Source organism: Phycomyces blakesleeanus (genome assembly GCF_001638985.1).
Source record: "Phycomyces blakesleeanus NRRL 1555(-) unplaced genomic scaffold PHYBLscaffold_8, whole genome shotgun sequence".
NCBI lineage: Eukaryota > Fungi > Mucoromycota > Mucoromycetes > Mucorales > Phycomycetaceae > Phycomyces > Phycomyces blakesleeanus.
Window position 1 is genome coordinate 1647346 of NW_017265141.1, and position 26789 is coordinate 1674134.

The window sequence follows — 26789 nt, forward strand, 5'->3', positions numbered from 1 at the left end:
AATCTCTCTTTCGCTCTCGTTTTTCGCTCTCTATAATTTTCTTTTTTTTTTCTTTTTTAAGAAAATTCAATTCAATTCAATCCAATACAATCCAAGACCAGCTCTTTGGGATGAATGTGACAGCAAAATTGAATAGGATTCACAGCATTTAACAATACATAAGAGAGAGAGTAGGGCACAGACCAGGGATGTATTGGACAATATAAGACAATATTATAGAGGGAGCTGTAAGGGGGACCAAGACCTTACATTCATGTTTATTTAGATTGCAGACAACAGCAAAGGTCAAGGTTTCTCTCATCACAGGAGCATAGGAGGTCGATATCCTAAGGATCTGAATACAAATCTCCACAGATCCATAAAGACTCTTATTGGCCATTAATGATACCTCCTGAAGGTATTATTTACTTAAATTCTTATTTATTCTATTCTATTATATCTTATTTATTTATTTATTTATTTACTCGGTGTATTCTTACCCCTCAAAAGAGAAGCAAGTACATCAAAGCTGTAAAGAAGATATGTATTAGAATATAGACAAAAAATAAAGAAACTTTATACAAATTAAATAGCTGGCACAAACTAGCAAACATTCACTGCAAGTAGATCTAAATAGTTCTTTTTATATATATATTTTATATATAAAAAGAATAGTCAATATTATATGCTTAATCTTGGAAACAGAAAAAAAAATACATAAATAACCTGAATTTCAGGGTCAATAAATGTTGGATTGCTTTGGGTTATGACAGTTTTGGGGGAGGTCCAAGCGAGGAGATCACTAACCTGGCATGATCTACTCAAAGGTCACTTACAGCACGTGATGGAATAGGCGGTACCTGTATAACTTGCCATAAGCTTCCTATTTCAGGGCTGTTTCCCTAAAGTGCTTTCACTCTTTTCTTCTCTTTTTTCAACAACTCACAACCCTTCACAATGGCTCATGTAAGTGATCGCCATGGTTTCCACGAACAAGTCCTTCTGAAATTTCTCTATAGAGACTTGGTGGCCGCAGAAAGAACGTCAAGAAGGGATTCCAGTTTACCTTTATGGTTGTCGGTATGGCATTTTACACATTTCTAAAAAAAATTGATTCCCTAATCTTTAAAAAAAAAAAAACTTATATGTATTTATTTAAATAAAATTAAAGGCACTTCTGGTACTGGGCGTACAACCTTTGTCAATACTCTGTGCGATTCCAACGTTCTGCCAAACAAGATCTGTGACAATCCTGAAGATGCTCATATTGAAGAAGGCATTAACATCAAGCCGATCTCAGTTGGTGAGTATGATATATGCTAATATTGACCAATCGGACATCAATTCTAATAATAATCTCTTTTTTAATTAACAAATATATATATATATATATAAAATAAATAAATAAATAAAGACCTTGATGAAGATGGGGTAAGGTAAAGTATCGATTATTATCTTATTTTTCATGCGTAAATGAACCAATACCATGAGATCCAGGGGGGGTACCAACCAGGCACTCAGGGAGAGTGCATCAAAACAGGAGAGCAAAAGGCCTCTTGGGATTAAAAAGGGGTTAAAAAAAATAAGTGAGACGCGCTCCTCACATTACATTCAATTTTTGCAGAATCTCCTTGACTATTGTCGACACACCTGGATTTGGTGACAATATCGATAATGAACGATGGTGAGTTGCAACACCAATAATAAAAATATATATACTTAATTAATTACATACACATACACATACCCATACCCATACACACATATATATATTTATATCTTATCTAATTGACCCAATTGATCTAATAGCTTCCATGAGATCGTCGCTTATCTCGAGCGACAATACGATGACATATTGGCCGAAGAGTCTCGGATCAAGCGTAATGCTAGATTCCGTGACAACCGTGTCCATGCTCTTCTGTATTTTATCTCTCCAACCGGTCACGCGTAAGTCACAGCCTTAATATAAAACCAATCTATTGTCTAACTAACTTGTCAATGCAGTCTACGTGAGATTGACATTGAATTGATGCGTCGTCTGAGTCCGCGTGTCAATGTAATCCCAGTCGTAGGCCGCGCAGATTCACTCACACCTCAGGAGCTCAAGGATTTTAAAAGAAGAGTAAATAATCTTTATATTTGCTTTTTTTAAAGAAAAAAAAACATGGATCAAATATTGACATTGATTTATTCAATTCTGTTTAGATAATGGAAGATATTGAACATTACAGCATTCCAATCTACAACTTCCCCTATGATGTTGAGGAAGATGATGAAGACACTGTTGAAGAAAACAGCGAGTTGAGAGTAAGATACTTTATTATCATTGTCATGGTATTTAAATTCAAACCATATTCTAATATGTATATCTATTTTCCTATAGGCTCTCTTGCCCTTTGCTATCATTGGGAGCGATGAAGAAATAAATGTCAATGGCCGCATTGTCCGTGGACGCCAGTACCCATGGGGTGCTGTAGAAGGTATGATACACAAAGATGTATCAATCGACATCTAATCATTATCTTATGAATGTATAATAGTCGACAACCCCAAACATTCTGATTTTGGTAGATTGAGATCTGCTCTGTTGAGGTAACGAAGCGACCAATAATAGTAATAATAACAATTGATATGTAGACCTCTTTATTCAGTCAGACTGTGTGAATGTCTACGTAGTTTATTTCGTTCTATTTCTCACTCCTAATACTTACTGCTAATATTTTTTCCATAATTAATTAGCTCACACCTCCAGGATCTTAAAGAAATCACACACGACTTCTTATATGAAAATTACCGTACTGAGAAACTCAGTCGTACAGTGAGCGGCGGTGACCAAGAGTAAGTGTATTTTTTTGTTATATATTTAATAACATATGCAAACAATGGTAACTGTCCGGCTAAACCATATGCGAATGTTTTGTCCAACAGAGATGCTTCATTGAATGCTGAGGATATGGCCAGCCAGAGTGTAAGGCTGAAGGAGGAACAATTGAAGAAGGAAGAAGAAAAGGTAAAAGATCACCCCTAAGCTTGCTAATCAGCTTTCTATGGGACAGCTTTGATAAACATATACTTCCTTTATTTCATATCTCTATAGCTCCGTGAGATCGAATTGAAGGTTCAGCGTGAAATCCAGGAAAAGAGAGCGGAACTGTCGAGCAAGGAAGAGGCACTGCGCAGTTTGGAAGCTAGATTAGCACAAGCTCAATTGGCAGATTAAAGACTACAATAATCAGTCAGGCAGTTAGCTTTCATCTTTTTGATGAGATAATCATTTCTCCTGATACAACCTCCACTCCTCCCCAACCTCACTATCTCTCCCATTTACAACCTCTTCCTTCTATTATATCTTTATATTTTCCCTTTTTTTCTGGCGTTCGAAATAGTAGCTTTATATCATTTTATTATTATTTAAATATCATCTCTATTTTACCTTCATCTTATTTGTCAAGTGACCATATGAAAATAGAAAGTATTTTTTTTTGGTTATCTGGCTCTTTAACGCGGTGATCTAACCATCTCGTTACACGGTTTCGGGTACCCTACTACCTTTACAGCAGGAATTGCGGCTAAACGTTGGAGTCCATAGCATCGGACAAATAAGGGAGGTCACACTCCTTTGGAAGGGTATGGGCATACTCAAGAGACTACCGGGTCTTCTTGTATGCGTTTGCGTACCCCGCCAAAGACACTTGCTTGTCCTACTCTTGAGTTACCAAATTACCAAATTGTGTAAATCCCCCACATTATCAGCCTCCCAAGGAAAATCATTTGAATACCAGCTTCCATGAGTACTATTTATGAAAACCAATCAATTTTTACTTCAAATACCTTACCTTAACCCCACACATATGACTGGGATTCAATGCATGTACAGCACAGCACAGCACAGCACAGCAAACCATTACCAAAATTCCCATCTATAAAAGAACCTTCTTCAGCTTTCTTGCTTCTCTTCTTCAACTTTACTTTACTTTCTTTACTTTCCAATGGCTAACGTTAAAGCACATAAGAACGCACTAAACTTCGAGCCAAGTGGAGGCGAAACCTTTAGATACCAGGAACAGCTCCCCAAGTTACCAATTCCTGAGCTCAAAGATACATTGGCCCGTTATTTGACTAGTATCCAACCTCTACAGGTAAGATTTTCAAAGAAAGAAAATAAATAAACAGCCTATCCCTGACTCCCACCAAAAAATAATAATAATACAACTTTTTTTGTAGTCTGTTGAAGAGCATGAAAGAAGCAAGGTTGCCGTCAAGGACTTTCTCGAAAACGATGGCCCAAAGTTGCAAAGCAAGCTATTAACATATGCGACCGATAAATCATCTTACATTGAAGAGTTTTGGTAAGAATTTGGTAATCAAGATAACATTTTGGAACATACTAAATCCTTTTTGTATATATATATATAAAATATAAAAGGTATGACTCTTACCTCCAACATTCTGACCCAGTGGTCTTGAACCTAAACCCATTCTTTGTACTGGAAGATGACCCTACCCCTTTGAGAAACGACCAGGTCATTCGTGCGTCCTCGCTCATCTATTCTACTCTCAAATTCATTGATGCTCTTCACGATAAGACTCTTGAGCCAGATGTCTTCCGTGGTACACCTCTATGCATGTCCCAGTTCAGTCGCCTGTTCGGAACTGCTCGAGTACCGACCGACAATGGCTGCTATATGGCACCGGGAAACGAGTCCAGACACATTGTTGTCATGGCTCACTCCCAGTCCTACCACTTTGAGGTCTTTGATGAGTTTGGCGAGACTGCATTGACCGAAAAGGAGATTGCGGCCAACCTCAGGGCCATCCTTCGAGACGCAGCTCGTATTCCAGTGAGCGATATTGCTAAGACTGCCATTGGTGTACTGACGACCGAGAAGCGTCGTAACTGGGCCCGCCTCAGAGCCGAACTAAAGTCAGACCCAACCAATCGCCAGTCTCTCAAAGTAATCGATTCTGCACTTTTTATTGTGTGCTTGGATCATGTTGAGCCTACAACTATCGAGGATTTAAGTTCAAACATGCTGTGTGGCACATATCGCCTAGATCAAGGGTTACAAGTTGGCACATGCACCAACCGTTGGTACGACAAGCTTCAGGTAAGAACCAAACAATATATAATGTATTGTTTGAATATCACAGCAGTGTAACAAAATAATATATATAAAAAAAATCTAACACATTTATAGATCATTGTCTGTAAGAACGGTAGTGCGGGTATTAATTTTGAACACACTGGTAAGTTGATGAGAATATGGGCTCAGGCTTGTGTTACGATTCTTTTTTTTTTTAAAAAAAAATTTACTTATGTAATGTGGGGTATTGGCAGGTGTCGATGGTCACACTGTTCTGCGCTACGTCTCCGATATTTACACGGACACAATTCTTCGATTCGCAAAGACAATCAACAGCCAGACAAAGTCTATATTCCATTCTCACAAGCAAAAGGATAGTGCTGCTAACCGTGCCAGACGAGATAGTTTCGGTACTGGTCTTTCATTCGACATCAACCCTCGCAGAATCGAGTGGAACATGACTGAGCCAATCACACTTGGCGTTAGATACGCCGAGACCAGACTGAGTGACCTTATCTTGCAAAACGAGGTTCGTGTCCTCGAATTTAACAACTATGGAAAGTACTTTATTACCGACATGAAGATGAGTCCGGATGCTTTTGTCCAGGTAAATAGCATAAGAAAAGTAACAGAGATTTTTAAAAATAAAATAAGCGGGGAACTAATGATGATTTTCCATGATGAAATAATTATCTATAATTATGATCTTCTTCAGATGGCGTTCCAAGCTGCCTATTATGGTCTCTACGGAAAGTCAGAATGCACCTATGAACCAGGTACGACTTTAGATTGGATAAGAAAAAAAATTAGGGTTTTTGCTAACATAATAATAATAATTTATTTTATTTTATTTTATTGTAGCTATGACAAAGACTTTCTTACACGGAAGAACTGAGGCTATCCGCAGTGTTACCAATGCCTCGGTCAACTTTGTCGAAACTTATTACTCAAAGGCAGCTGATCATGACAAGCTCGAGAGTCTGCGCAAAGCACTCAAGAGTCACACCAATCTCACTCGCCAGTGCGCCCAAGGTTTAGGACAAGACCGCCACTTGTTTGCTCTTGAATGCCTCTGGAACCGTATGAACAAAGACACCAAAAAGCCTTTGATCTTTACTGACAGTGGGTGGAAGGTTCTCGGTCACACAATGATCAGTACTTCCAACTGTGGAAATCCAGCACTGCGTCTCTTTGGTTTTGGTCCCACAGTATCGGATGGCTTTGGCATTGGTTATATCATCAAAGAGGATGGTATCTCCGTAAGTAGCACATTGACTATATTTGATAATCGAGCGTGGGAAATTAACACTAGTTTGATAGTTTGCTGCGTCGTCTAAACATCGTCAAACCGAGCGTCTCTTAAAGACACTTGAGAAATATCTGTTGGATATACAGATTATGTTACAAAAGGAGAAATACCCAGGAGGAATTTCCCAGAGACAACGAATTCTTGCTATGGAAAATGCGGACGAACTTAACAATGGTTACAGCTACTTTGATAACGGAGAAAACTTTGGATCGGACAAAGAGTCTTCATCTGGTTCTATCGACGGTTACCTTTCCCGTTCCCCTACTCGCAAGGTTGGAAAGCGTCTTATGTTGCGCGAGACCGACTAAGCTTTTTTTTTAAAAAAAAAAAAGGAAAAAGAAGTAAATAAGTAAATGGAGCTGGCTCTAATCTTTTGAAATCAATAAAGACATATGTGTATACCTAAATTAAGTAGCTTATCTCTTTTTTTTTCAAAAAAAAAAAGTATGAATATCAGGCAACAATTCTTATATAATCAAAAGAAATTGTGGGGAAAAATTGAATTTCTTTTTTTTTTCTTACCAGAAATCTATTAACCCAATCGTCCATGGGTTTCGATCAAAGTGCTACACAAGAAGAGTGTACCAGAATGTAGTACCAAATTAAATGATTCTTGGAAAAGAATTCCATGTTTGACTAATGAACCAGAAATGAAGAATCTTTTTTTCTTTAATTATTATTATTCAAAAAAAAAAATACAAAAAAAAGATAGCTTTGTTTATTGCTACTTTACTTATTCACACTCTTTGCAGAGTTGAGACATATCGATTAAATAGGCTGCTGACAAATATCTTTTGTTGAAACAAGGAAGGACACGGTTGAATATGATCAAAACGCTCCAAATTAATCCACCACTCCCATTCCCCCCTTTTTATTATTATTATTTTGCTTTGATAAACTGATTGCTTCCACTTGCTTCAATTTCAACTTTAATCGACTGTAGGAGACACATGTGAATTCCATTCTACATAGCATTATAATAGACCGTCTTTAGCTATTTCTTTGACCTTCTTTGGCAATTCCCTAATTCCTGCAAGTAATAAGTATGCTTCTGTCAGTCAGCCATCATATTTTTCCTAAGATACATGAAATAAAATAAAATAATTTGGAGTACATGTTCAGGTACAAAAGGTACAGAAGGTACAGAAGGTACATTTATTATAATGTCAAACATAGCCTTGGTCAGGTTAAAATTATCTGATTGCATGTACATTAGATTATACCACCATACTTGAAAGGGTTGACTCTTTTTCAAAAAAAAAAAAAAAAGAATAAAGATAAAACAAAATACACCTGCTTTTTCTTTTTCTGTTTGATGTATTAAATTGAGGGTGAGGGATAGACTTCTATTATTATCATTTCTATCATAAATAATAATCATAATGGTTTGATTCTGGTTTGAAGATTTGTTACCTTGTCTCCAAAATGTTTTGCACCTCAGATTTTATTTTATAATACATTATATACATCAACTATGGCCTTTTTTGACTCACAAAATCCAAGTCAACATAATAAAACACCTGTAATAAGAGCCGTGTGTATAAACTCCAAATCAAAACTAGTCAAGAAACCCTAGAGCTTGATATTGTACAATCAGCATTTCTTCAAAGTTCAAACTCAAACTATTCGGGCCAGGCAATAAAACTGGATGTCAGCTAAACGAGGAAAGAAAAAGAAGAAAAAAAGAATCGAATATAATATGCTGGTATAAGGACTCTACGAAAAGTAAAATAGAATAAAATGCAAGAGGTCAAGGTCAAACTAAAACTAAAGCTAAAAACTGTTTTCTGTAAGGAAAGACCCTATTCAGCTCGGAGAGTCCCCGCTAATTTATTTATTCTTCAGAAACGCAATTTTGATTCCACAAGGTTAGCATAATAAAGTGTTAATGATTAAAAAGAAAGCTACACGAGGTAACCACAGTCAAGAGCCAATAATAATAATAATAATACTAATAATAATATGTTTCTGTAGCCTAAAAGTATTACGGGGCAGTCTGAGGGCTCCTTGGAAACACCAGAAGAAATATATATATATGTATTCAGCGCAAAGTAAACGAACCAAGATCCCTTGGTCTAACCTACAAACCTACAATCGCATATTTGCAGAATCTAACCTTGTTAATCAACAGTCAAGATATCAAAGATTTGAATAAGAAAAAATACTACTGGAAACTAATGCTGGTACTAGTATTTTAATATATCACAAGAGACTCTATTCAATGAATGAATTACACATATACTATTACTATTATTATCATTATTGGCCTGTTTAACCAAATTAACCTTTTTCTGTCCTACCCCAAATAAAACGACTATTTTTCTTGTTCTTCTTATAATCATCATCCAAAACCAGAAATATTATACTGTCACAATTTTAATCCAGGAGTTGATGCACCGTGAAAAAAAAACCATACGACTCATTACTGAACAACCTTAATAATAACAAAATAACAAAGCAAAAGAAAAAAACAACAGTAGCAACAATAAATGACAAAGCCAAAGGATGCCCAACCAGCCAGAAAAGGACCATGGAGAAGCATCAGTCTAAAGCTTAAATCAAGCCGACCGACATCAATCTCGTCCCTCCCATCACTTGACTCGAGACGATCCTCGTCTTCTGCTGATTCAGTCAAGCAATACAGCACTACAGTACCCTTAAAACCAGTACACGAACATATTGTCGACACCCCAGATTCAAGCGAAGAATCACAAAGAGGTAGTCAAACCTCACTTGAGACAGCTGGTACCGAAAAGACTTCTACTACCCCTGCAAGTCACACAGCTGGACATCCTAATGATCACCTCATTCTTACCCAAGACCCATCGAGTCCAAGTCCAAGTACAAGTACAAGTCCAGAACCAGGACCAGAACTAGAACAAGAAACAGGACCTCATTCTCCCGAAGGCACAAAGAGGTCTGTTGAACAGGTCCGGAAGGCCCGGGCCAGTATGTCCGCTATTCTGAGTTCACTCCGGGATGCAGGACAGGCTATTGGTGATGAAGACCTCTTGAATGACGAAGAAACCCAACGGAATGCAGAGGTCCAGAGAAAGCCCGTTGAGCCCACAGTATTTTTTAAGGAAGCTTCGGATATGTGCGGGCCATCAGAAAGCACCGAGGATAAAGACAAATCCGCATTTTCTGAAATAGTGTTTCCTTTGTCGTCTGCAAGTAAACATCATTCAGCTCGTAGAACTCAAACTCTAAGATCAATGTCGATGTCGTATTGCGGAAGCAAGAATGTGTGGGACTTGGCATCTCCGGATGTCTCCCCGGAAACATCCCCGCAGGAGCTAAAAGAAGATCCTGTTAGATATCTCACCACACCGCCAGTAACAGCAACATCGACTGCAGCAGCAGCAGCAATAATAGTCAAGATTGAGGGTTTGTCAAAACTAGTCACACCAACTGATGGGCTTTATACATCAAATCAATCACAATTGACTGAAAACCTGGATCTAACAAAAGCTGTACAAACGGTTGTCGAGAATGAGGATCCATTGAAAGAAGATGTACCAACCAAGAAATCTGCAATAGTTGAACCACCGATAATAGCTGAGGTGGATATGAAGGAAGAGTTATTGGTGGTGACCGAGAACGATGATCTGCTGAAAAAAGAAATATCAAAGGAGAGCCACAGTGATTCTGAAGCAGGGACCAAAAATGTGTGTTTCTCAAAGAAGGGACCAAGAGAAGAAGATACCCCAATTGAGCCTATTGATACAGATGCAGCTGTGCTTCTAGATACTTTACATGATATTTCTGAGCCACATCAAGTGGTATCCGAAAAAGAAACTGCGTCCGATAATACCGTCGTTTCAGACCATATTCCCATTACTACTGCTAATAATTTAGTAGTAGTGCCAGCACCAAAACCAGTAAAAGAGATACCTTCCCAGATACCTTCAAAAGTGGACACTACAGAAGTATCGATTCCTATGGTTGAATCGGAAGCAGCTGCAACGTCGCTTTTCAGTCAGACTCGAACCTACAAAAATGTTCAGCTGCCAGACATACAGCAGCTGGCTCGACATGTTCGCCGCCCCCAATCGCTTGCACTTACTCACTCTAATAAAAACATGATGTGGATCCAAGAGAACAACGATCCTTCGGACTCCGACTCCGACTCAAGCGGCAGTGAGCAGTGGATGGATTCTATTGAGCTTGACATGGAAACTGACTATGCAGACGTTATACGGGCAGTAGATGTAAAGAAGATTATAGAAAACCATCTTAATTCTAATGATCAGAATGAGGCCGGTAAGCACATGTGTATTTAGTCTCTTTGTATCTTTCTTTTTGTGTGATGACAGGTTCTAATTGACTAAATATTGTGTAATTTCTTAGATAAATACGTGAAAGATGGTGTAAAGTTCATGTTTAGAAACAAATTTACAAAAGCAAATGCCATCTTTCAAACCAGGGCAGAAACGTAAGCAATTCTTTTGTTTTTTTCTTTTATTCTCTGTGTATGCGTATAAACCAAGAATAAACCTCATATTTACGTGTGTGCGTGTGTGCGTGCGTGCGTGCGTGCGTGTAATTATGTAGGGATCCGCTTTCTGTACTGAAATTGGGTACAATGTCGTTTATGAAAGGTGAGTGTATAATATATTGGTATCACCTTTTGCGAACCCAGTCTCAGAATTACAACGCTCTTTTTCATTCGTATTGTCTCTGATTTTGGTTACATTATTTTCTTTTTTTTTTGCTCCAAAAACAACTACAACAACTAGCTATTATGGTAAGTACAAAACACAAATCATCAAAAAAAGAAAGATTTGGAGCTGATAAACTCTTTTTCTATTGTACGTGCCTATGTGCTGTGCGTTCTGTGCGTTCTGTGCGTTCTGTGCGTGATGTGCGTATGTGCGTATGTGCGTGCGCTGTGTAGACATCCCGAAAAGAAGACCAAGATGCAGCTATGCACACACTTGTGGTAGCTTATACAATGGCAAATGCACAGATTGTTATATCTGTAGAAAAAAAACCTTTCAACGATGAATTCTCGCAGTACTTTGTTTCATATGTTGCAGAAAATAACTCTGGTCAGCCTCTGTCCCCTGCACCGACTTCAGCTGGATTTACAGGGATAATTCCAAACGGTGTCTTGCGAGCTCATGCGATCAAAGCTGAGAGCTGTTTACTGATGGCATTATTACAAATCAGTCAAGCAACCGCGCCAAATTACCTAAAAGCCGGGCTTAACTTGAAAAGAGGTAAACAAATGCAAGATAAAAAAAAACACACAATCTTTATTGTTACTTACAAAGTAGTATGTATGTGTTTATTATTATTATTATTATTATTATTATTATTATTATTATTATAGCCCATGAAAGCTATTCACTTGTTTGGGAAGAGTATCAAAAGATGGGACAGGGTCGTAGTAAATTCATGGATAGTGAGACTATATCTGGCACTGAGTTTGGCATTGGCACCATTAATCTCCTGCTGTCTTCTTTACCTGACCGGATCACCAAGATATTTTCGGTTCCTGAATGGGATGTCAATAAGGATTTGGGATATTCTTTGCTAAAGACATGCATTAAAGGCAAAGGGACCCGATCCCCTTTGGCCTCTCTAGTGTAAGTTTTTTCTTTCTTCATCTTTGTCCTGAAAACCAGGCCAATAGAGGTAGTATGATATGAATGAGACCGAAAATACGAAGAAAAAGTAGTAGTAGTAGTAGAAGAAGAAGAAGAAGAAAAAGAGGAAGTTTGAGCTGATTTTTTTTTTTTTACTTTTACTTTTTATCTAGACTCTTGGCCTACCATTCTCTTATATCCTCCTTTGCCCCTCGAGTTTATGGAAAGGCTCTTCTCCGGGACTCGATCGACTGTCTACTCGATGCACAAAAGCTCTACCCTAATTCGTGCTTCTTTTTGTTTTACGCTGCTCAGATATCCAGGGTGGCAAACAACATACCCCTTTCTGACAAATCTTTTGGATATGCGATGGAATCCGGTCGGCGGGATGAATGGATTGAAGTGGCGATGAAAAACAGAGTGAGCCATGAGATTGGACTAAACCATATGTTGGGATTGGAATGGGAGGCGGCTCTTTCATGCTTTGAGAGCTTGGCAGATGTAAATCCAAATGTAAACGGAAGCGTAGATGATAACGAGTCAGCCGCCATCTACAAGTATTTTACCGCTGCCTGCCTCGAAATGCTAGGGAGACGAGGAGAATCGATCCATGCATTTGAACAAATAGGATATTTTACATCCAATAATCATAATAATAATAATCATAATAATCATAATATTTACAATAATAATAATAATAATAATAATAATAATAATAATTCTGAAAATAATAATCATAATAGTGATACCGATTTGTCAACCTTTACAAACAATCCACTAGGAGCTTATTGTCACCGACGCCGGGAAGCCTTTAAACAAAACAAGTACAGACATATGGACGTGTGCCTTCCAGGACTCGAACTTTTGGTAGTACTACATGGATTTGGTTCCATGCCTCAGACTTCGCTCGAGAACTGTGTTGGGCTTGTTGAAAGGACACTCGGGGTGTTGTCAGAAAAGGAGCGGATCGAACAGGCACTTATCATGCGAGGTCTTGGGTCTGATCCACCGCCAAACTATAATGTCGAGCGTGCAGTTCTGTTGTTGATCATGGCTACAGTTCTTAATGCATTAGGCAATCACAAGGAAAGCATGGTTCATCTCGATTGTATCCTAGGGAACAAGGATCATGCCAAGTCCGAAGGGTGGATAGTTCCGTTGGCTTACTGGGGTAAGGAACAGAGAGAGAGAGAGAGAGAGAGAGAGAGATTATGATTTTTTTAGCTTATCAAAAAGCTCACAATTGAATTCAATAATTGTGTCCCTTGGTTGGTTGGTTGGTTGGTGGGGGGGGTAGTTGCTTGCTTGCTTTTTTTTTTTTTTTTTTACTTTTTGCTTTAGAAACTGAATATTAATTTTTCTTTCTTTATTTTGGTTAATTTGTTTGTAGAGGCAGGTGTTGTAAGTTGGGGGCTCGGTGATCGCACCAAAAGTCGAGAGTTGTGGCAATCGGCATTAGGCTGCACAGACTATGACTTTGAATATGCAACGGTTGTGCTGCTTGGGCTTGCATTGGATAAACACAATGATGTTTTCCGATAGTTTAATTCCTTTATTTTCTTATATTGGTTTATTCTTGGTCTGGTACAAAGGCATCTATTTTACTAAAGAAAAGAAAAATTATTAAAAGTTCTTATTGGCATCGTTTGATATGGCTGTTAAGATTGTGATGATAAAGTGATTAATAGAGTGATAGTGATGTTGAGTATATAATAGGTGCATCATACATAGGTAAAGCTGATCTGCCATCACGGAGACGAATAAGGAGACTTTTGGGATTGATATTATTCCTACATAATTACAACCATCAGAACTTTGTCTACACACAATATATATTGATTCGCTCAGCCAATTTAATTCTACACGGCATTAAAAGATTTTATTTATATACAAAAAGGATTGTCTCAGCAACGCATTGAACTCCTTGCTCCAAAAAAAAGGAATATTAATGATATAACCTCAAAAGATTAAGAATACGGCGCTTTTGATCTGCACACCAGAGAGTCTAAATCAAGCAGATATCCGTCAAGAAGAAAACATTGACAATTGTATCTAGTAGCCTTCCAAATGCACAAATGCCCTCTAGAGCTCCTACATTGCTATTTATTTGCTTATTTGCTTATTTGCTTATTCTCTGCCTTGAAATAAATAAATATTATACACACCCAAAGAGAGAGAGATAAGGAAGGAAGGAAGGAAGGAAGGAGCCCCTTCTTGTAATTCTATTTTATGCCACTTGAAACACACCATCAAACGGTTGAATTAAGGTGGCAAAACACGAAAGAAATGTAATGGTAACGAATCTCTGTTTCTTTTCTTTTCTTATCTTTTTTTTTTAGACTTCTGCTTTACTTATTTATTTAATTTCCTTTCTCCCTCTACCTTTATCTTTACCTTTACCTTTACCTCTTTATATCTTTTTTTTTATATATATTTAGATTTTCTGGATAATTATTTGCCACTTGATGAGGGGTGACTGATGATATTTTAGACCTTGAAGTCTAAAAAGATCCTTCTTGTGTTATCCAGCCACAAAAGTAAAAATAAGAAGAGTCTTGATGATCGAGCAAGTGATCCAGGGATGATACTATGTAGATGAAGAGGGGTTGATGTGTCTATATGTGCCTATGTGCCTATATTATTTAATGATGGTCCATAGGAATTGGCATGTAAATTTATCGTATGAATAATGAGAATGATTAAAAGGCAAATGCTCGAAAAGGGACAACTGTCTAGAACTTTTTCTTTCTTTATTTTTCTTGTTTTCTTCTGTTAATGAGAGTGCTTAAGGAGGACTTTATAGAAATAAAGAAGTAAAAAAAAAAATGATGATGATAATATTATTATTATTTTACATTTCTTACTCTGGCATGCCAATCTACAACGTCCTCCAATGAACTGGTGAGTAATATATATATATATATAATATGCACTATGAATGGGTCCAATATATCCCTAGTTATGAGTCTTTATTATTGTACTATTATTTCCTTTTTATTATCTTTTCTTGCCCTTTTGCGTAGACATCTCGAAAAGGACGATGCAAAGTGATAGTAGCAAGATCGATTGATCAGGTTATAAAGATGTAAATATGTAAAGTACAATTATGTATCATTAGTTAGTTAGCGAGTTAGTTAGTGAGTGTGCGTAGTTTACTATAGTGTACATTAACTATAATAGCTTATATGTGCCAGAAACCCTTTTAAATTTTTATTGACCAAAAAGAACCTCTTGAAAGCCAAGTCAGGATAATTACTATTAGCATTATTATCATTTTCATCCCTTGATATTCTTACAAGTCAAATAAAAAGAAGCTTTTTTGTACATATAAAAAAAAACAATAATAATTGTTATTAAAAACCCCCTCAACCACCACCACCACCACCACCTCCTCCCTTAGGATTCCATAAATAAACATCAATCAAAAGAAGGATAATATGAATGTATTATATGTGGTGCAAATATTGAAACAAAGAAAAAGCGTTTTATTTTTTTTAATTATTATTAAAAGTTATACATAATATAATATATAATATTATTATTATTTTTAATTTGATTTAATATTAAATGAATGAATGAATGAATTAATGAATAAAAGAATAAAAGAATGAATAAAGAAATAAATAAATTTTCTTAAAGACTTCAATATACTTTAATTAGATATGTTGGCTTCCTTAATCTGTGCGTCCTTTAATCATATTACCATTTTTATATAAAGAAGTATCTTTACCGGGTTTTCCATCGGCTGTAGGACAAGATAAAGACCGACTATATAAGATAATATTGGATTGAGCAGCATTCCCCACAAATAAAAATAATAATAAAAAAAATTTTACTTGCACGTTTGAACCACCAAGAATAGACAAGTGCAGGATAGCGAGTTTGGTATAAAGCCATCACGAGTCTGACCTTTCATCGTAGTTCCTCACCCCTTGCTTTTGGTATTCTTTCTTTCTCTCAGTCAAGTCAAGTCAAGTCAAGTCAAGTAAATCAGTCAAGTCAGTCAAGTCAGTCAAGTCAGTCAGTCAGTCAATTTCATCTGCTTTGATTTCTTTATTATATTTTATTTTATTATATGCATTACATCTACATACATTACATATAAATGTAGATGTAGATGTGTGTATACAGTATAGATACATTTTATAAAGAAATTAGAACACAAATCTTACTCTGGAACCCAAAAAAAAAAAAAAGTCTTGTTCAAAGAAGATATAAAATTACTATGATTATATTTAATATTAATATTATTAACCTCCTTTTGAACCTCCTTATTTTCTCTATATAATTCCAATCCGCCAAACCAATTGTTGACCGCACACATCTCTCTTTACCTCTTCTATAAAAATCCTTTCTTTTATTTTTATTTCTTTAACGAAAATACCATATTATTCTTATTCTTATTCTTATTCTTTAAATCACAACAACAGCAATTAAACACAATCGTAGCAGTTGTACTAGTACTAGACAACAAACAACAAACAACAAACAACAAACAACAGACAACTTTGCACATTCCATTCATTATTCAATCTTATTACCACGCAATAATGAAGTCTGCCATGTTTATGTTGTACCTTTGCTTGTCTACAGTCCTGTTGTCCGGTGTTTCGGCTTCCAGACTTAAGAACCGAGGTGTTGCCACCGTTATGAATATCGAGGCACCAGCCAATTCTACAGAGGATGGTCTTGAAAGACGCGCCAATAGAGGAACATGGTAATATATATATATATATATATATATAACATATAAGCAGATAACTATTACAAGGGGGACTTTTATGTACTCACAATTTTTTTAAAAAATAAAATAAAATAAATAAATTTAATGTTAGGTACACTGGTGCAGACCTTCGTAACGCAGCTTGCTATGATCGTAACGGTCTTTCACCCTTTCATGCAACCAACTATGACATGATTGGAGCCATGGTATGCTTAATTGAGATTGAACAACGGAAGTCACATACTTAGATTCGATTGTTAAATAGGCCATGAATGACTTTGAGCAATGCTACAAGTGTATGAAGATCGTGAACAACCGAAACCCAAAACTCAGCGTGATTGTCAAGATTGTTGATAAATGTGCTGCCTGCAAAGTTGGTAAGAAAGATATAATTTTTAATTATTAAACATGTGAATGGGGGATTTCAATATGATCTAACTATTCTATAGCAAAGGCAATTGATCTGACACCTGCCGCCTTTAAAAAGATCTCACCCAAGGGTAACCTCGATGTTGGCGTACTTGACATCAGCTGGACCTCTGTTCGTTGCGGCTCATCTCGCGGATATCCTTCATATGGATCTCGTTAAAGATTCTTCCACACACCTCCCCCAAAGTAGACTTCCCTTTCTTTCTTTTTCTTTCATTTCTGTCGTATCGATCGTATCGATCATATTGATTGTAGAGATATGATTATATACTTCTTTTCTTTTCTTTCCCTTATATATCTGGTAGACACACCTCTTCCGTTGGCTCTTGTTAAAGTAGAGAATAAAACAAAAAAATACCCTTTTTCCTAAATCAAATTTTAATGTATTTTATATATTTGATTTAATTTGATTTCATTTGATTTAATTTGATTTGGTAGCAATAATGGTAGTAGTAAAATTATTAGTTTTTTTTTGTCTGTGCGGGAACACTTGAATTATTAGGGTCCTCCTTTATTATAATTTATTATCTTCAATTAATAATCTATAATAATTATTAGATATTTGTGGGTTTCTTGGGTTGCCACTTTATTTCTTATTATCCACCCCCCTCTCTCATTAATATAATATAATATAATATATAAAAAAGAGATTAAGCATATTATTTATTCAAACAAAATAAAGTAAAATAAGCTACCCTTGAATCCTTCCCCTCCTACACTTTCCCCTTGCTCTTGCTCTTGCTCTTCATCTTCTTTATCTTTATCTTTTGATTGCTCCCACCCTTTTACATTTCCACTCCCTTTTCATTTAAATAGATAGATAAATGCCCACAGCTTATTTTATTATTATTATTATTATAAGTATTGTTCATAGGTCAAATTACACTCTAATTACTTACTAAATGCCATACAATATAGATATTTAAAGGAGGAAAGAGGAGGACAAAGATTGAAGAAAGGAAAGCAAAGAAGCAAGGGACGAGGGAAAGGAGGGGAAGGAGAAGGAGGGGGGATTATAAAAAGACCCTCGAAATTATGCAATCTATATTACCATACACACGCACACATACGTACATATGTACATACAGAGCCCTCTTTCCTTTCCTTTCCTTTCTGTCCTTTCTTTATTTCCACATGGCATAGGTAGGTAGGTTTCAAGCCTTCGTTCCCTTTTCTCTCTCTCTCTCTTAATTCCTTATTTCCGTATACCGCTTAATTATTTACTTTAATCTGTGTGTGATTTTTTTTTATTCGATCAACCAAAAAAAAAAAGTTTTTTTTTTGCAAGTGTGTGTGTATGTGTGTGTGTAAGGTGCGTAGATTCGTAGGATACGTTCTTGCTTGCTTTCTTGCTTATTCGTTCGTTTCGGACAGAAAAAAAAAGTAGGAAACAACCCTTCACTGATAATTTTTTTTTCCATTTTTTTTTAAAGCTTCTCACCAGCCTCGGCCTCAGCAAGGAACTGCTTGATGAAAGCCTCCTCGTCGGAAGAGCTGGCCTTGATTGGGGGAGTAGCAGGCTGGGCAGGCTTGGGCTTCATGGCATAAGCAGTACCAGCAATAGCGTAGGCAGAGATAAATCCAATGGAAAGCTAAGAGAATAAAATGATCATAATATAATATAATATAATATATGTTATGTTATGAATTGTCTCGTCAAATCTCTTGTTTTTTGTTTTCAATTCTGGCTTCTTATTTTGGGATTCGCGTGTATACATCTTCGTATGTTTGTGTATTATCCAAATTTATTTATATAAATTTCTTCGTTGTTCAATAGATATATGTATGTCTTTGTGATTGCTTGCTTGCTTGCTTGCTTGTGCGCGCGTGTCGAACAAGAAAGAATATGACCGTGTTGCTGATTATCCTGTCTTAATACGTAACAGGGTCTTTTTCTGTTTTCTTTTGTTTCCGAGATAAACAGTTGCAAGGAAGAGAATGTATGCTGGTTTGTTGCTCTTGTTGCTGTTTAATTGATGTTGTCATTGTTGTCGTTGATTTATATATTCGTCTTTTCTTTTCTTTTCTTTTATTTTTTTTGGCGCGAACTTTCTCTTTTATTTTTATTTTGCTTTTGGTAAACCGAGAAAAAAAAACAGAAGAAAAAATAGTAGTGTTAAGAAAACGACTTACGATGTGGAAAGGAACCTTCTTGCCAGCGATAACGTAGTGTCCAGCCATTATTGAAATGAAGTTATTTTTTTTTGGTCTTTTTTCAAGGTCGTTAAAGGTCAGAAAACAAAGGCTCACCCCTTTTTTGTTTTTGGATTCGACAAGGGCGGGTCGGAGCTAAAGTTCGACGTCACATACATGACGTCGACCAATGCTCTTTGTAGACCAGGCTAAAAAGAAACCAGTCCGTTCACACAAATGAAACACTTTGTTGGTATTTTATTTTTTTAATTTGATTTTTAAAAAGAAAGAAAAAAAGGGGGGAATAAGAAAGGGTATCAAAGATAGTATAGTATCCTTTATACTTATACATAAATGTCTATATGATTAGATGTCAATATGTCAATAGGTTTGTCTTGTCTATCTAGGTGATTATGTGACTGTGTGGCTGTGTGACTATACAGCTTATGTGACTATGTGACTATGTGATTATACAGCTTATATGACTATATATGTATATGTATATGTATATATATATATATATTGTTGTCTCTCTCTCTCTCTATCTCTCTCTATCTCTATCTCCATATACTGGACTTTATTTTTCCCATATATTATTTTTTTGAGCTCACTCCGATCTTTTCCATTTTTCTTTTTGGATTTTTGGTGTGATGATTGCATTTATTATAATATACATTATTGTAAGGAACATATCATTGAGCCAATAGTCGTAATTACGACAGTAGAAGTGGCAGAGAGAGTATGGCGCTTAATGAAAAATAATAAAAAAAGGGACAGAAAAGAGAAAAAAAGAAAGAGAAGAGATAATCTAAAGGCCATTGATTTAACCATGGCAACTTGTTGGATTAGAATTGGTATCCCGTCAGATAGGCTTTCACTGTGCCAACCCAAAGAATGTTCCGTAAATTTGGAGTTTATTGGATTATTGGACTATTGGATTATTGGTGTAGTCTGTATTTGGGGTTAGGTCTTTGATTAGATGGGTCTATCTATTTGTTCAAGAAGATGACCAAGCAAGTGTATTTCAATTGGGCTTTCTATTGACACCATCTCCCTTTGATCTGTATTTTATTGACTGACTGTATGAATGCATGATTAGGGCGTGTATATCTACTATATATACATTTCTTTTTTTTTCTTAAAAAAAAAAGGGCTATAGAAGAGTCACGAACACCCTACTTTTTTTTTTCTTTTTCTTTGGGTAGTTGGGATGGGGTTATTATTCCAGTCGCGCATCAATTTTTTTTTCTTCCCGTGTTTTTCCATGATTTTACCAGCACACACACACACACACATACAAAAAAAAACCTGGGCCTTCTTCTTTTTATTTTTATTTTAAATCTCTTTCTCTTCTACTCTTCTTTCGTTTCACACCCTCTTTCTCTATTTACTCATAGATAAATCTTGAACATGTCCGCTGCTAGACGTCAAATTCTCAGAGCCTCTACTGGTCTGTCCACCACTGCCCGTCTCACTGCAACCAGAGCCACTGCCAGAGCCCTCCCTCTCTTGGCCCAGAGCAGTGCCCGTGCATTCTCTTCCTCAAGGTATATATATATATATATACACGCATACCACAAAACAATACACAAAGGGCAGAGACAAGAGAATATCATATAACCAAAAAAAAAACACTTTTATAGCCCTTCTAGCTTTGTTGCTCTCCGTGCATGGGCACAGGCAGCTGTTGCAAAGGAAGTCAGACTCTACAGTGCAAAAGGTAAAAGAACCAAAGAAGAAAAAAAAGAAGTTTGACGCGAGAGACCCAACATTTTATTTTATTTTATTTTGTTTTGTTTTCCCGGGAACTCTGAAACTAAACCAAAAAAAAAATACCTCTCGCCTGTTTTTTTTTGTTTGTTTTTTTATTATGGTCTTTATATCTCGTTGCTGTCATATTGATATGGTATAGCCTATCCTTCCCATAATGTCATTGCCATGCCCGCCCTTTCCCCCACGTAAGGACAACCAAATACATATATATTTATATACAAATTAGTCAGTCAGTCAGTCAGTCAGTCAGTCAGCCAGTCAATCGATCGATTGATTAATTAAGCAAGCAAGCAAAATCACGTCAATCTAATCTAAATCTTTTATATATATATACTTATATTTATATTTGTACAGCATGACACAGGGTGGTATTGGCGTCTGGCAGAAGAAGGTCGGTGATGAAATCCAGCCTGGAGATGTCTTGGTAGAGATCGAAACCGACAAGGCCCAGATGGACTTTGAGTGCCAGGATGAGGGTTTTGTAGCCAAGATCTTTGCAAAGACTGGTGATAAGGATGTTCCTGTTGGAAAGGTAATATAGCTATATACATACATATATCAAATCAAATCAAATCAAATCAAATCACATCACATCACATTACCAAAAAAAGAGAAAAAGAAAAAGATCTTGTGCGTCAAAGAATAATATATATATATTTATCTCATATTTTATATTTCGATAGCCTATTGCTATTCTCGTCGAGAACGCTGATGATGTCGCTGCATTTGAAGACTTCTCTATCGAGGATGCCGGTGGTGCTGCTGCTGGTTCCGCTGCTCCTGCAAAGGAAGAATCTCCCGCCAAGGAGGATTCTCCCGCCAAGGAAGAGGCTCCCGCTAAAGAAGAGGCTCCCGCCCAGGCCTCTTCAGGCTCAGCCAATGGTAAGAGAGATAGAGAGATAGGGCATAATATACATATATATATATATATATAAATTTCAAAATGAATGGGATGGGTAAAATCCGGGTACCTTTTAAAGATCATAGAGACTTATGCTTTCTCTTTATGTATTATATCTCTCTCTGCGTGTGTGTGTATTGGGTTCCACAGGTGAAGTCAAGGCAAGTCCCTATGCAAAGGTATGTTTTGGCTTTATTAAAATCAAAAATAAAAAGAGTGTATTTGTGGGTTTCTGATATTCCATACTATGGCTGTTCTTTTTTCTTCTTCTTTTTTTTAGACCGTCGCTAGAGAGCGTGGTATTGATATTTCTTTAATCAAGGGTACTGGCCCTAATGGTCGTGTTGTAAAGGAGGATGTTGACAACTATAAGCCTGGTAAGTTTAATGTTTTTGGGATAAGGATTCAAAAAAGAAGAAGAAGAATCTGCCTGTCTTTATAGAATTGGTTTAATTTTAATGACTATATAATGATAATGATAATAATAATATTATATACAAACAGTCGCTGCTGCTCCTGCTGCTCCTACTCCTGCCGCTGCCGCTGCTCCTGCTGCTGCTGCCCCCATTCCCGCTGCTTATGCTCCCAAGTCTGCTACTGGTGATGCCTTTGTTGACATCCCCACTACCAACATGCGCAAGATCATTGCTTCCCGCTTGACCGAGTCTAAGCAGACCGTTCCCCACTACTACATCACTGTCGAGATCAACATGGACAAGACCAACAAGCTCCGTGAGGTTCTTAACAAGTCTGCCGATGGAAAGTACAAGTTGTCTGTCAACGATTTTATCATCAAGGCATCTGCTCTTGCTCTCAAGAAGGTTCCCGAGGTTAACTCTGCATGGCAGGGTGATTATATCCGCCAGTAAGTAATAGTAGTGCAATCCAAATACCATTTAGATGAGGAAATCAAATCAAATCAAGTTCCCCTTATGATTTGCTTTCTTTGATTGTATTTTTCGAGTACACCCAAAACACAAAAATCAATATGTAATCTAAAATACTAATCTTTTATATATAATTCTGTTATAGATACAACAGCGCGGATATCTGTGTCGCAGTAGCCACACCTACTGGATTGATTACTCCCATTGTTGCCAGCGCTGAGACCAAGGGTCTGTCTGCCATCTCTGCCCAGGTCAAGGACATGGCCACCCGCGCACGCAGCGGCAAGTTGGCACCTGCTGAATACCAGGGCGGTAGCTTCACCATCTCCAACTTGGGTATGTTTGGTGTCTCGAACTTCACTGCCATCATCAACCCTCCCCAGTCCTGCATCCTTGCTATCGGTGGTGCTTCTCAAAAGGTTGTCGTTGACGAAACAAAGGAAACCGGCTTTGGCGTCCGCAACGTGATGGAAGTCACTCTCAGTGCTGACCATCGTGTGGTTGATGGTGCTGTTGGTGCCACCTGGCTCCAGGCCTTTAGAGAGTACATGGAGAACCCTTTGAAGATGATGCTCTAAATATATAATTTAGATATCTTTTTTTTTTTTAATATCTATCTATCTATACATACATACACACACACACATATATATATATATATATATATACTTATATATATATATATCTTTTTTGTCTCTTTATTATTTTTTATATATCTTTTTTTTTTTTTAAAAAAAAACAAAGCCAAAATACTCACAATCCACACACACACATACGCGCGCACAAACAAACGAACAAACAAACAAACAAATATATATTACACTACACTACAATATTCGAAAAATATTTTTCCTTTAATACACTTTTTTCTATTATAAACAATTTCACTTTAAACAGCCATTAAACCACGCTTGGTATTGGTCTTTATTTATTTTTGTAGTAAAAGAACAACAGCAATTAAAGATATATATATATATCTATATATATATACATAAAACACGTAAAAGACACTTAAAGAAGAATAATGACGATAAAATAGATAAATAAAAAGTAAGTAGGCAAAGTAATGTATGAAGGAAGGAACAATGACGTTGCTATTTGTTTTTCAAAAAAAAAAAAAAAAAAAAAACTCAGTTTATTCTATCTAAGCGCGTTTCTTTTTTTAATTTTTTTTTGTATATATATATATATAGGTATACATATAATATATATACATATATATATATAAATTTTAATTTTTATAATATTAAAGTATATACACGTAATATATATATATATATTATATATATATATATATTACGCTTCTACCTTTAATTTTTTTTTTCTTTCTAAATATTATGGATCCTACATCAGAAGTACGCCGTGGAACATTCAAGGCTCGTAGTCACTTTAAGCCTGAAGAAGTCAGACGCAGAAGAGAAACTGCCCAGATTGAGATTAGAAAACAAAAGAAGGAAGAGAATCTGGCAAAGCGCAGAGTTTTCAATGCAGAGACTGTCGATGAAGATTCCGAAGACGAAGTAGACATTATTGCACTTGATGCTCAAGTAAATATCAACTTAATCTCTTTTTTCTTTTTTGCTTTATTTATTACTATAAAACGACAACAACAAAAAGAGACAGACAGACAGACAGAATTTCAAGATTAAAGACCATAAATTATTATAGTTCGATTGACACCTTTTATTGCTTAATTACATCTTTCTGACATACTTGATGGATTAACAAAAAATACTCTTGTGTGCTTGTGTGTGAATTTATATAGCTTGTCGACATTCTACCTGCCATGGTCGAAGGTGTATTCTCAAACGATATTGAAGCCGCACTTGCTGCCACTGGTCAGTTCAGAAAGCTTCTTTCTAGAGAAAAGAACCCTCCTATCGAACAGGTTATTGCTTGTGGTGTTGTTCCCCGTTTTGTCGAGTTTTTGGCTTCAGATAGCCCTAACCTTCAGGTAAATATAATATATATATATTTGACAATAAATGATTGAATTCCAAATCAATCTTGATTCAATCTTGACATGAGAGATAATTTTTAGAAATTATTATCATAATCATTCTAATCAATCAAACTCCTCTGTGTTTTGTTTTAATTTTTAATAGTTTGAGGCAGCATGGGCATTGACCAACATCGCTTCTGGATCTTCACACCAAACACAGATTGTGATTGAGGCTGGCGCAGTTCCTTATTTTGTTCAACTGTTGAGCAGTGCTCAGAGCGACGTAAAGGAACAGGCTGTCTGGGCTTTGGGTAACATTGCTGGTGACAGTCCCAACTGCCGTGATTTTGTTCTCCAGGCAAACGCACTCCCTCCCCTGCTCAACATCTTCCAGTCTGAAGAAAAGATGTCCATGATCCGTAACGCTACCTGGACACTATCCAACTTTTGCCGTGGAAAGAACCCTCAACCTGACTGGAATTTGGTAATATATATATATCCAAATCAAATCAAATTATTCTTTTGTTTATTCTTTTGTTTATCTCTTTGTGAATTGGGTAATAGATTGAGCCTGCATTGGGAGCTCTTTCCAAGCTGATTTACTCCAACGACGACGAGGTTTTGGTAGACACCTGCTGGGCAATTTCTTACCTTTCGGACGGAATCAACGAGCGTATCCAGGCCGTGGTTGAGTCTGGGGTGTGTGGACAGCTCATCGAGCTTTTGAACCACCCGTCGACCAATGTCCAGACACCAGCTCTGCGTTCGGTCGGTAACATTGTGACCGGCGACGACCTGCAGACCCAGGAGATCATCAACCAGGGAGCCATTCCTGCTCTGCTGCAGCTTCTGTCGAGCCCCAAGGAGGGTATCCGCAAAGAAGCCTGCTGGACGATCTCAAACATCACGGCCGGAAACACCAACCAGATCCAGGCCATCATTGATGCCGGCATCATGCAACCCCTCATCCAGATCCTGGCCTACGGTGATTTTAAGACCAAGAAGGAGGCCTGCTGGGCGATCTGCAACGCCACCTCGGGTGGACTCAACCGTCCTGAACAGATCAAGTACCTTGTCCAGAACGGCTGCATCAAGCCTCTGTGCGATATCCTGACCGCCATGGACAACAAGATCTCGATGGTTGCGCTCGACGGTCTGGAGAACATCCTGAAGGCCGGCGAGATGGAGAAGACCCACACCGCCGATGGCCTGAACCCCTACGCGCTTCTGATCGAGGAGTGCAATGGTATTGACTACATCCACGCCCTCCAGTCCCACAAGAACGCAGAAATCTACAAGAAGGCATATCATGTGATCGACAAGTACTTTAGCTTAGACGAGGATGAAGACCAGGGTGAGATGGCAGCCGAGATGGAGAATGGCCAGTTCTCGTACCAGCAGATGGGAGCACCCCAGGGAGGTTTTAACTTTGGACAGTAAAGAACAAAACAAAAAGGGGAATAAAGTGAAAAGAAAGAAAGAAAGAAAGAAAGAGAGGGAAATATATAATATAATATAATATACATACATACAAACAAACAAACAAACAAAAAACAAATTAAACGAATTAAACGAATCAAATCATCATTACTATTATTTATACAAAACTCAAAAGACATAGACATAGACTAAGAACAAAAAACAAAAGATGGGCGAATTTTGGAGTTAAAGAAGTAGTCAAGTCTCTCAATTAAAGCCAAAAACAAAAAGGGTCTTTCAAACCAAGCAATAATAATGTGTGTTATTGTATTTGTGATCAATTAAGAAAAAGAAAGAATTGTTCAAAATAAGATTCAGTTGTTTGAACACCCCTTTTAAGATCAAAAATAATAATAAAAAGTATAATAAAAAGTATAATACATATATGTATGGTGTATATGTTACATGTTATATATTGTGTGAGTGTGTATTATATATATGTATATATAATATATATAAAAAAGAAAGAGAGAGAGTTGTATTGTATTGTATTGTATTGTATTGTATTGTATTGTATGATGTATATAAAGGAAAGAAGAAGAAAAGAGAACAATAAATG

The 26789-nt window shown here is 36.8% G+C and overlaps 8 protein-coding genes across 8 annotated transcripts; 7 read left to right on the forward strand and 1 right to left on the reverse strand.

Moving 5' to 3' along the window:
* The first annotated feature begins 918 nt into the window (after positions 1–918).
* Positions 919–3416, forward strand: PHYBLDRAFT_186674 (hypothetical protein). Its single transcript, XM_018439269.1, has 13 exons — positions 919–945; positions 999–1059; positions 1151–1282; positions 1394–1415; positions 1604–1663; positions 1789–1926; positions 1984–2101; positions 2185–2286; positions 2363–2459; positions 2520–2571; positions 2719–2817; positions 2908–2989; positions 3077–3416. Exons 1-13 carry the CDS (start codon positions 937–939, stop codon positions 3197–3199), a joined length of 1095 nt encoding a protein of 364 aa, XP_018293189.1. The 5' UTR covers positions 919–936; the 3' UTR covers positions 3200–3416.
* Positions 3417–3968: 552 nt separating this feature from the next.
* Positions 3969–6680, forward strand: PHYBLDRAFT_167469 (hypothetical protein; the record flags this gene model as incomplete). The annotated part of the gene is made up of 8 exons (XM_018435646.1): positions 3969–4118; positions 4204–4328; positions 4406–5087; positions 5178–5226; positions 5318–5670; positions 5779–5839; positions 5925–6322; positions 6384–6680. The coding sequence occupies 8 exons, from the start codon at positions 3969–3971 to the stop codon at positions 6678–6680; spliced, it is 2115 nt and encodes a 704-aa protein (XP_018293190.1).
* Positions 6681–8112: 1432 nt separating this feature from the next.
* PHYBLDRAFT_67913 (hypothetical protein) lies at positions 8113–8527 on the forward strand (the record flags this gene model as incomplete). Its single annotated transcript, XM_018441864.1, has 2 exons — positions 8113–8240; positions 8347–8527. 2 exons carry the CDS (start codon positions 8113–8115, stop codon positions 8525–8527), a joined length of 309 nt encoding a protein of 102 aa, XP_018293191.1.
* A 4189-nt stretch (positions 8528–12716) lies between these two features.
* Positions 12717–13610, forward strand: PHYBLDRAFT_158611 (hypothetical protein). Its single transcript, XM_018433820.1, has 2 exons — positions 12717–13134; positions 13354–13610. Exons 1-2 carry the CDS (start codon positions 12798–12800, stop codon positions 13503–13505), a joined length of 489 nt encoding a protein of 162 aa, XP_018293192.1. The 5' UTR covers positions 12717–12797; the 3' UTR covers positions 13506–13610.
* A 2903-nt stretch (positions 13611–16513) lies between these two features.
* PHYBLDRAFT_67915 (hypothetical protein) lies at positions 16514–17275 on the forward strand (the record flags this gene model as incomplete). The annotated part of the gene is made up of 4 exons (XM_018441865.1): positions 16514–16680; positions 16799–16892; positions 16952–17063; positions 17136–17275. 4 exons carry the CDS (start codon positions 16514–16516, stop codon positions 17273–17275), a joined length of 513 nt encoding a protein of 170 aa, XP_018293193.1.
* A 1058-nt stretch (positions 17276–18333) lies between these two features.
* Positions 18334–19330, reverse strand: ATP19 (ATP synthase subunit K ATP19). Its single transcript, XM_018438415.1, has 2 exons — positions 19249–19330; positions 18334–18707 (listed from the first exon to the last, which is right to left on the reverse strand). The coding sequence occupies exons 1-2, from the start codon at positions 19294–19296 to the stop codon at positions 18543–18545; spliced, it is 213 nt and encodes a 70-aa protein (XP_018293194.1). The 5' UTR covers positions 19297–19330; the 3' UTR covers positions 18334–18542.
* A 1832-nt stretch (positions 19331–21162) lies between these two features.
* On the forward strand, positions 21163–23387 carry PbPdhE2 (PDH complex E2 component; the record flags this gene model as incomplete). Its single annotated transcript, XM_018428196.1, has 7 exons — positions 21163–21206; positions 21376–21553; positions 21705–21903; positions 22073–22101; positions 22203–22299; positions 22427–22787; positions 22955–23387. Coding segments are annotated over 7 exons (1341 nt in total), but the record flags the coding sequence as incomplete, so codon positions are not given.
* Positions 23388–24146: 759 nt separating this feature from the next.
* On the forward strand, positions 24147–26337 carry PHYBLDRAFT_133133 (hypothetical protein; the record flags this gene model as incomplete). The annotated part of the gene is made up of 4 exons (XM_018429550.1): positions 24147–24329; positions 24575–24763; positions 24915–25235; positions 25316–26337. The coding sequence occupies 4 exons, from the start codon at positions 24147–24149 to the stop codon at positions 26189–26191; spliced, it is 1569 nt and encodes a 522-aa protein (XP_018293196.1). The 3' UTR covers positions 26192–26337.
* Positions 26338–26789: the final 452 nt, after the last annotated feature.

What these genes read in the sequence shown, in the direction of transcription:
- ATP19 (XM_018438415.1), bottom strand. Translation starts at nt 19,296, where the DNA reads ATGGCTGGACACTACGTTATCGCTGGCAAGAAGGTTCCTTTCCACATC. An exon ending in AGAAGGTTCCTTTCCACATC is followed by an intron (nt 18,708 to 19,248) that starts GTAAGTCGTTTT and finishes TTATTCTCTTAG; the next exon opens with CTTTCCATTGGATTTATCTC.
- PHYBLDRAFT_186674 (XM_018439269.1), top strand. An exon ending in ATCTCTCCAACCGGTCACGC is followed by an intron (nt 1,927 to 1,983) that starts GTAAGTCACAGC and finishes TTGTCAATGCAG; the next exon opens with TCTACGTGAGATTGACATTG. An exon ending in TTGAGATCTGCTCTGTTGAG is followed by an intron (nt 2,572 to 2,718) that starts GTAACGAAGCGA and finishes ATAATTAATTAG; the next exon opens with CTCACACCTCCAGGATCTTA.
- PHYBLDRAFT_158611 (XM_018433820.1), top strand. Translation starts at nt 12,798, where the DNA reads ATGGACGTGTGCCTTCCAGGACTCGAACTTTTGGTAGTACTACATGGA. An exon ending in AGTTCCGTTGGCTTACTGGG is followed by an intron (nt 13,135 to 13,353) that starts GTAAGGAACAGA and finishes ATTTGTTTGTAG; the next exon opens with AGGCAGGTGTTGTAAGTTGG.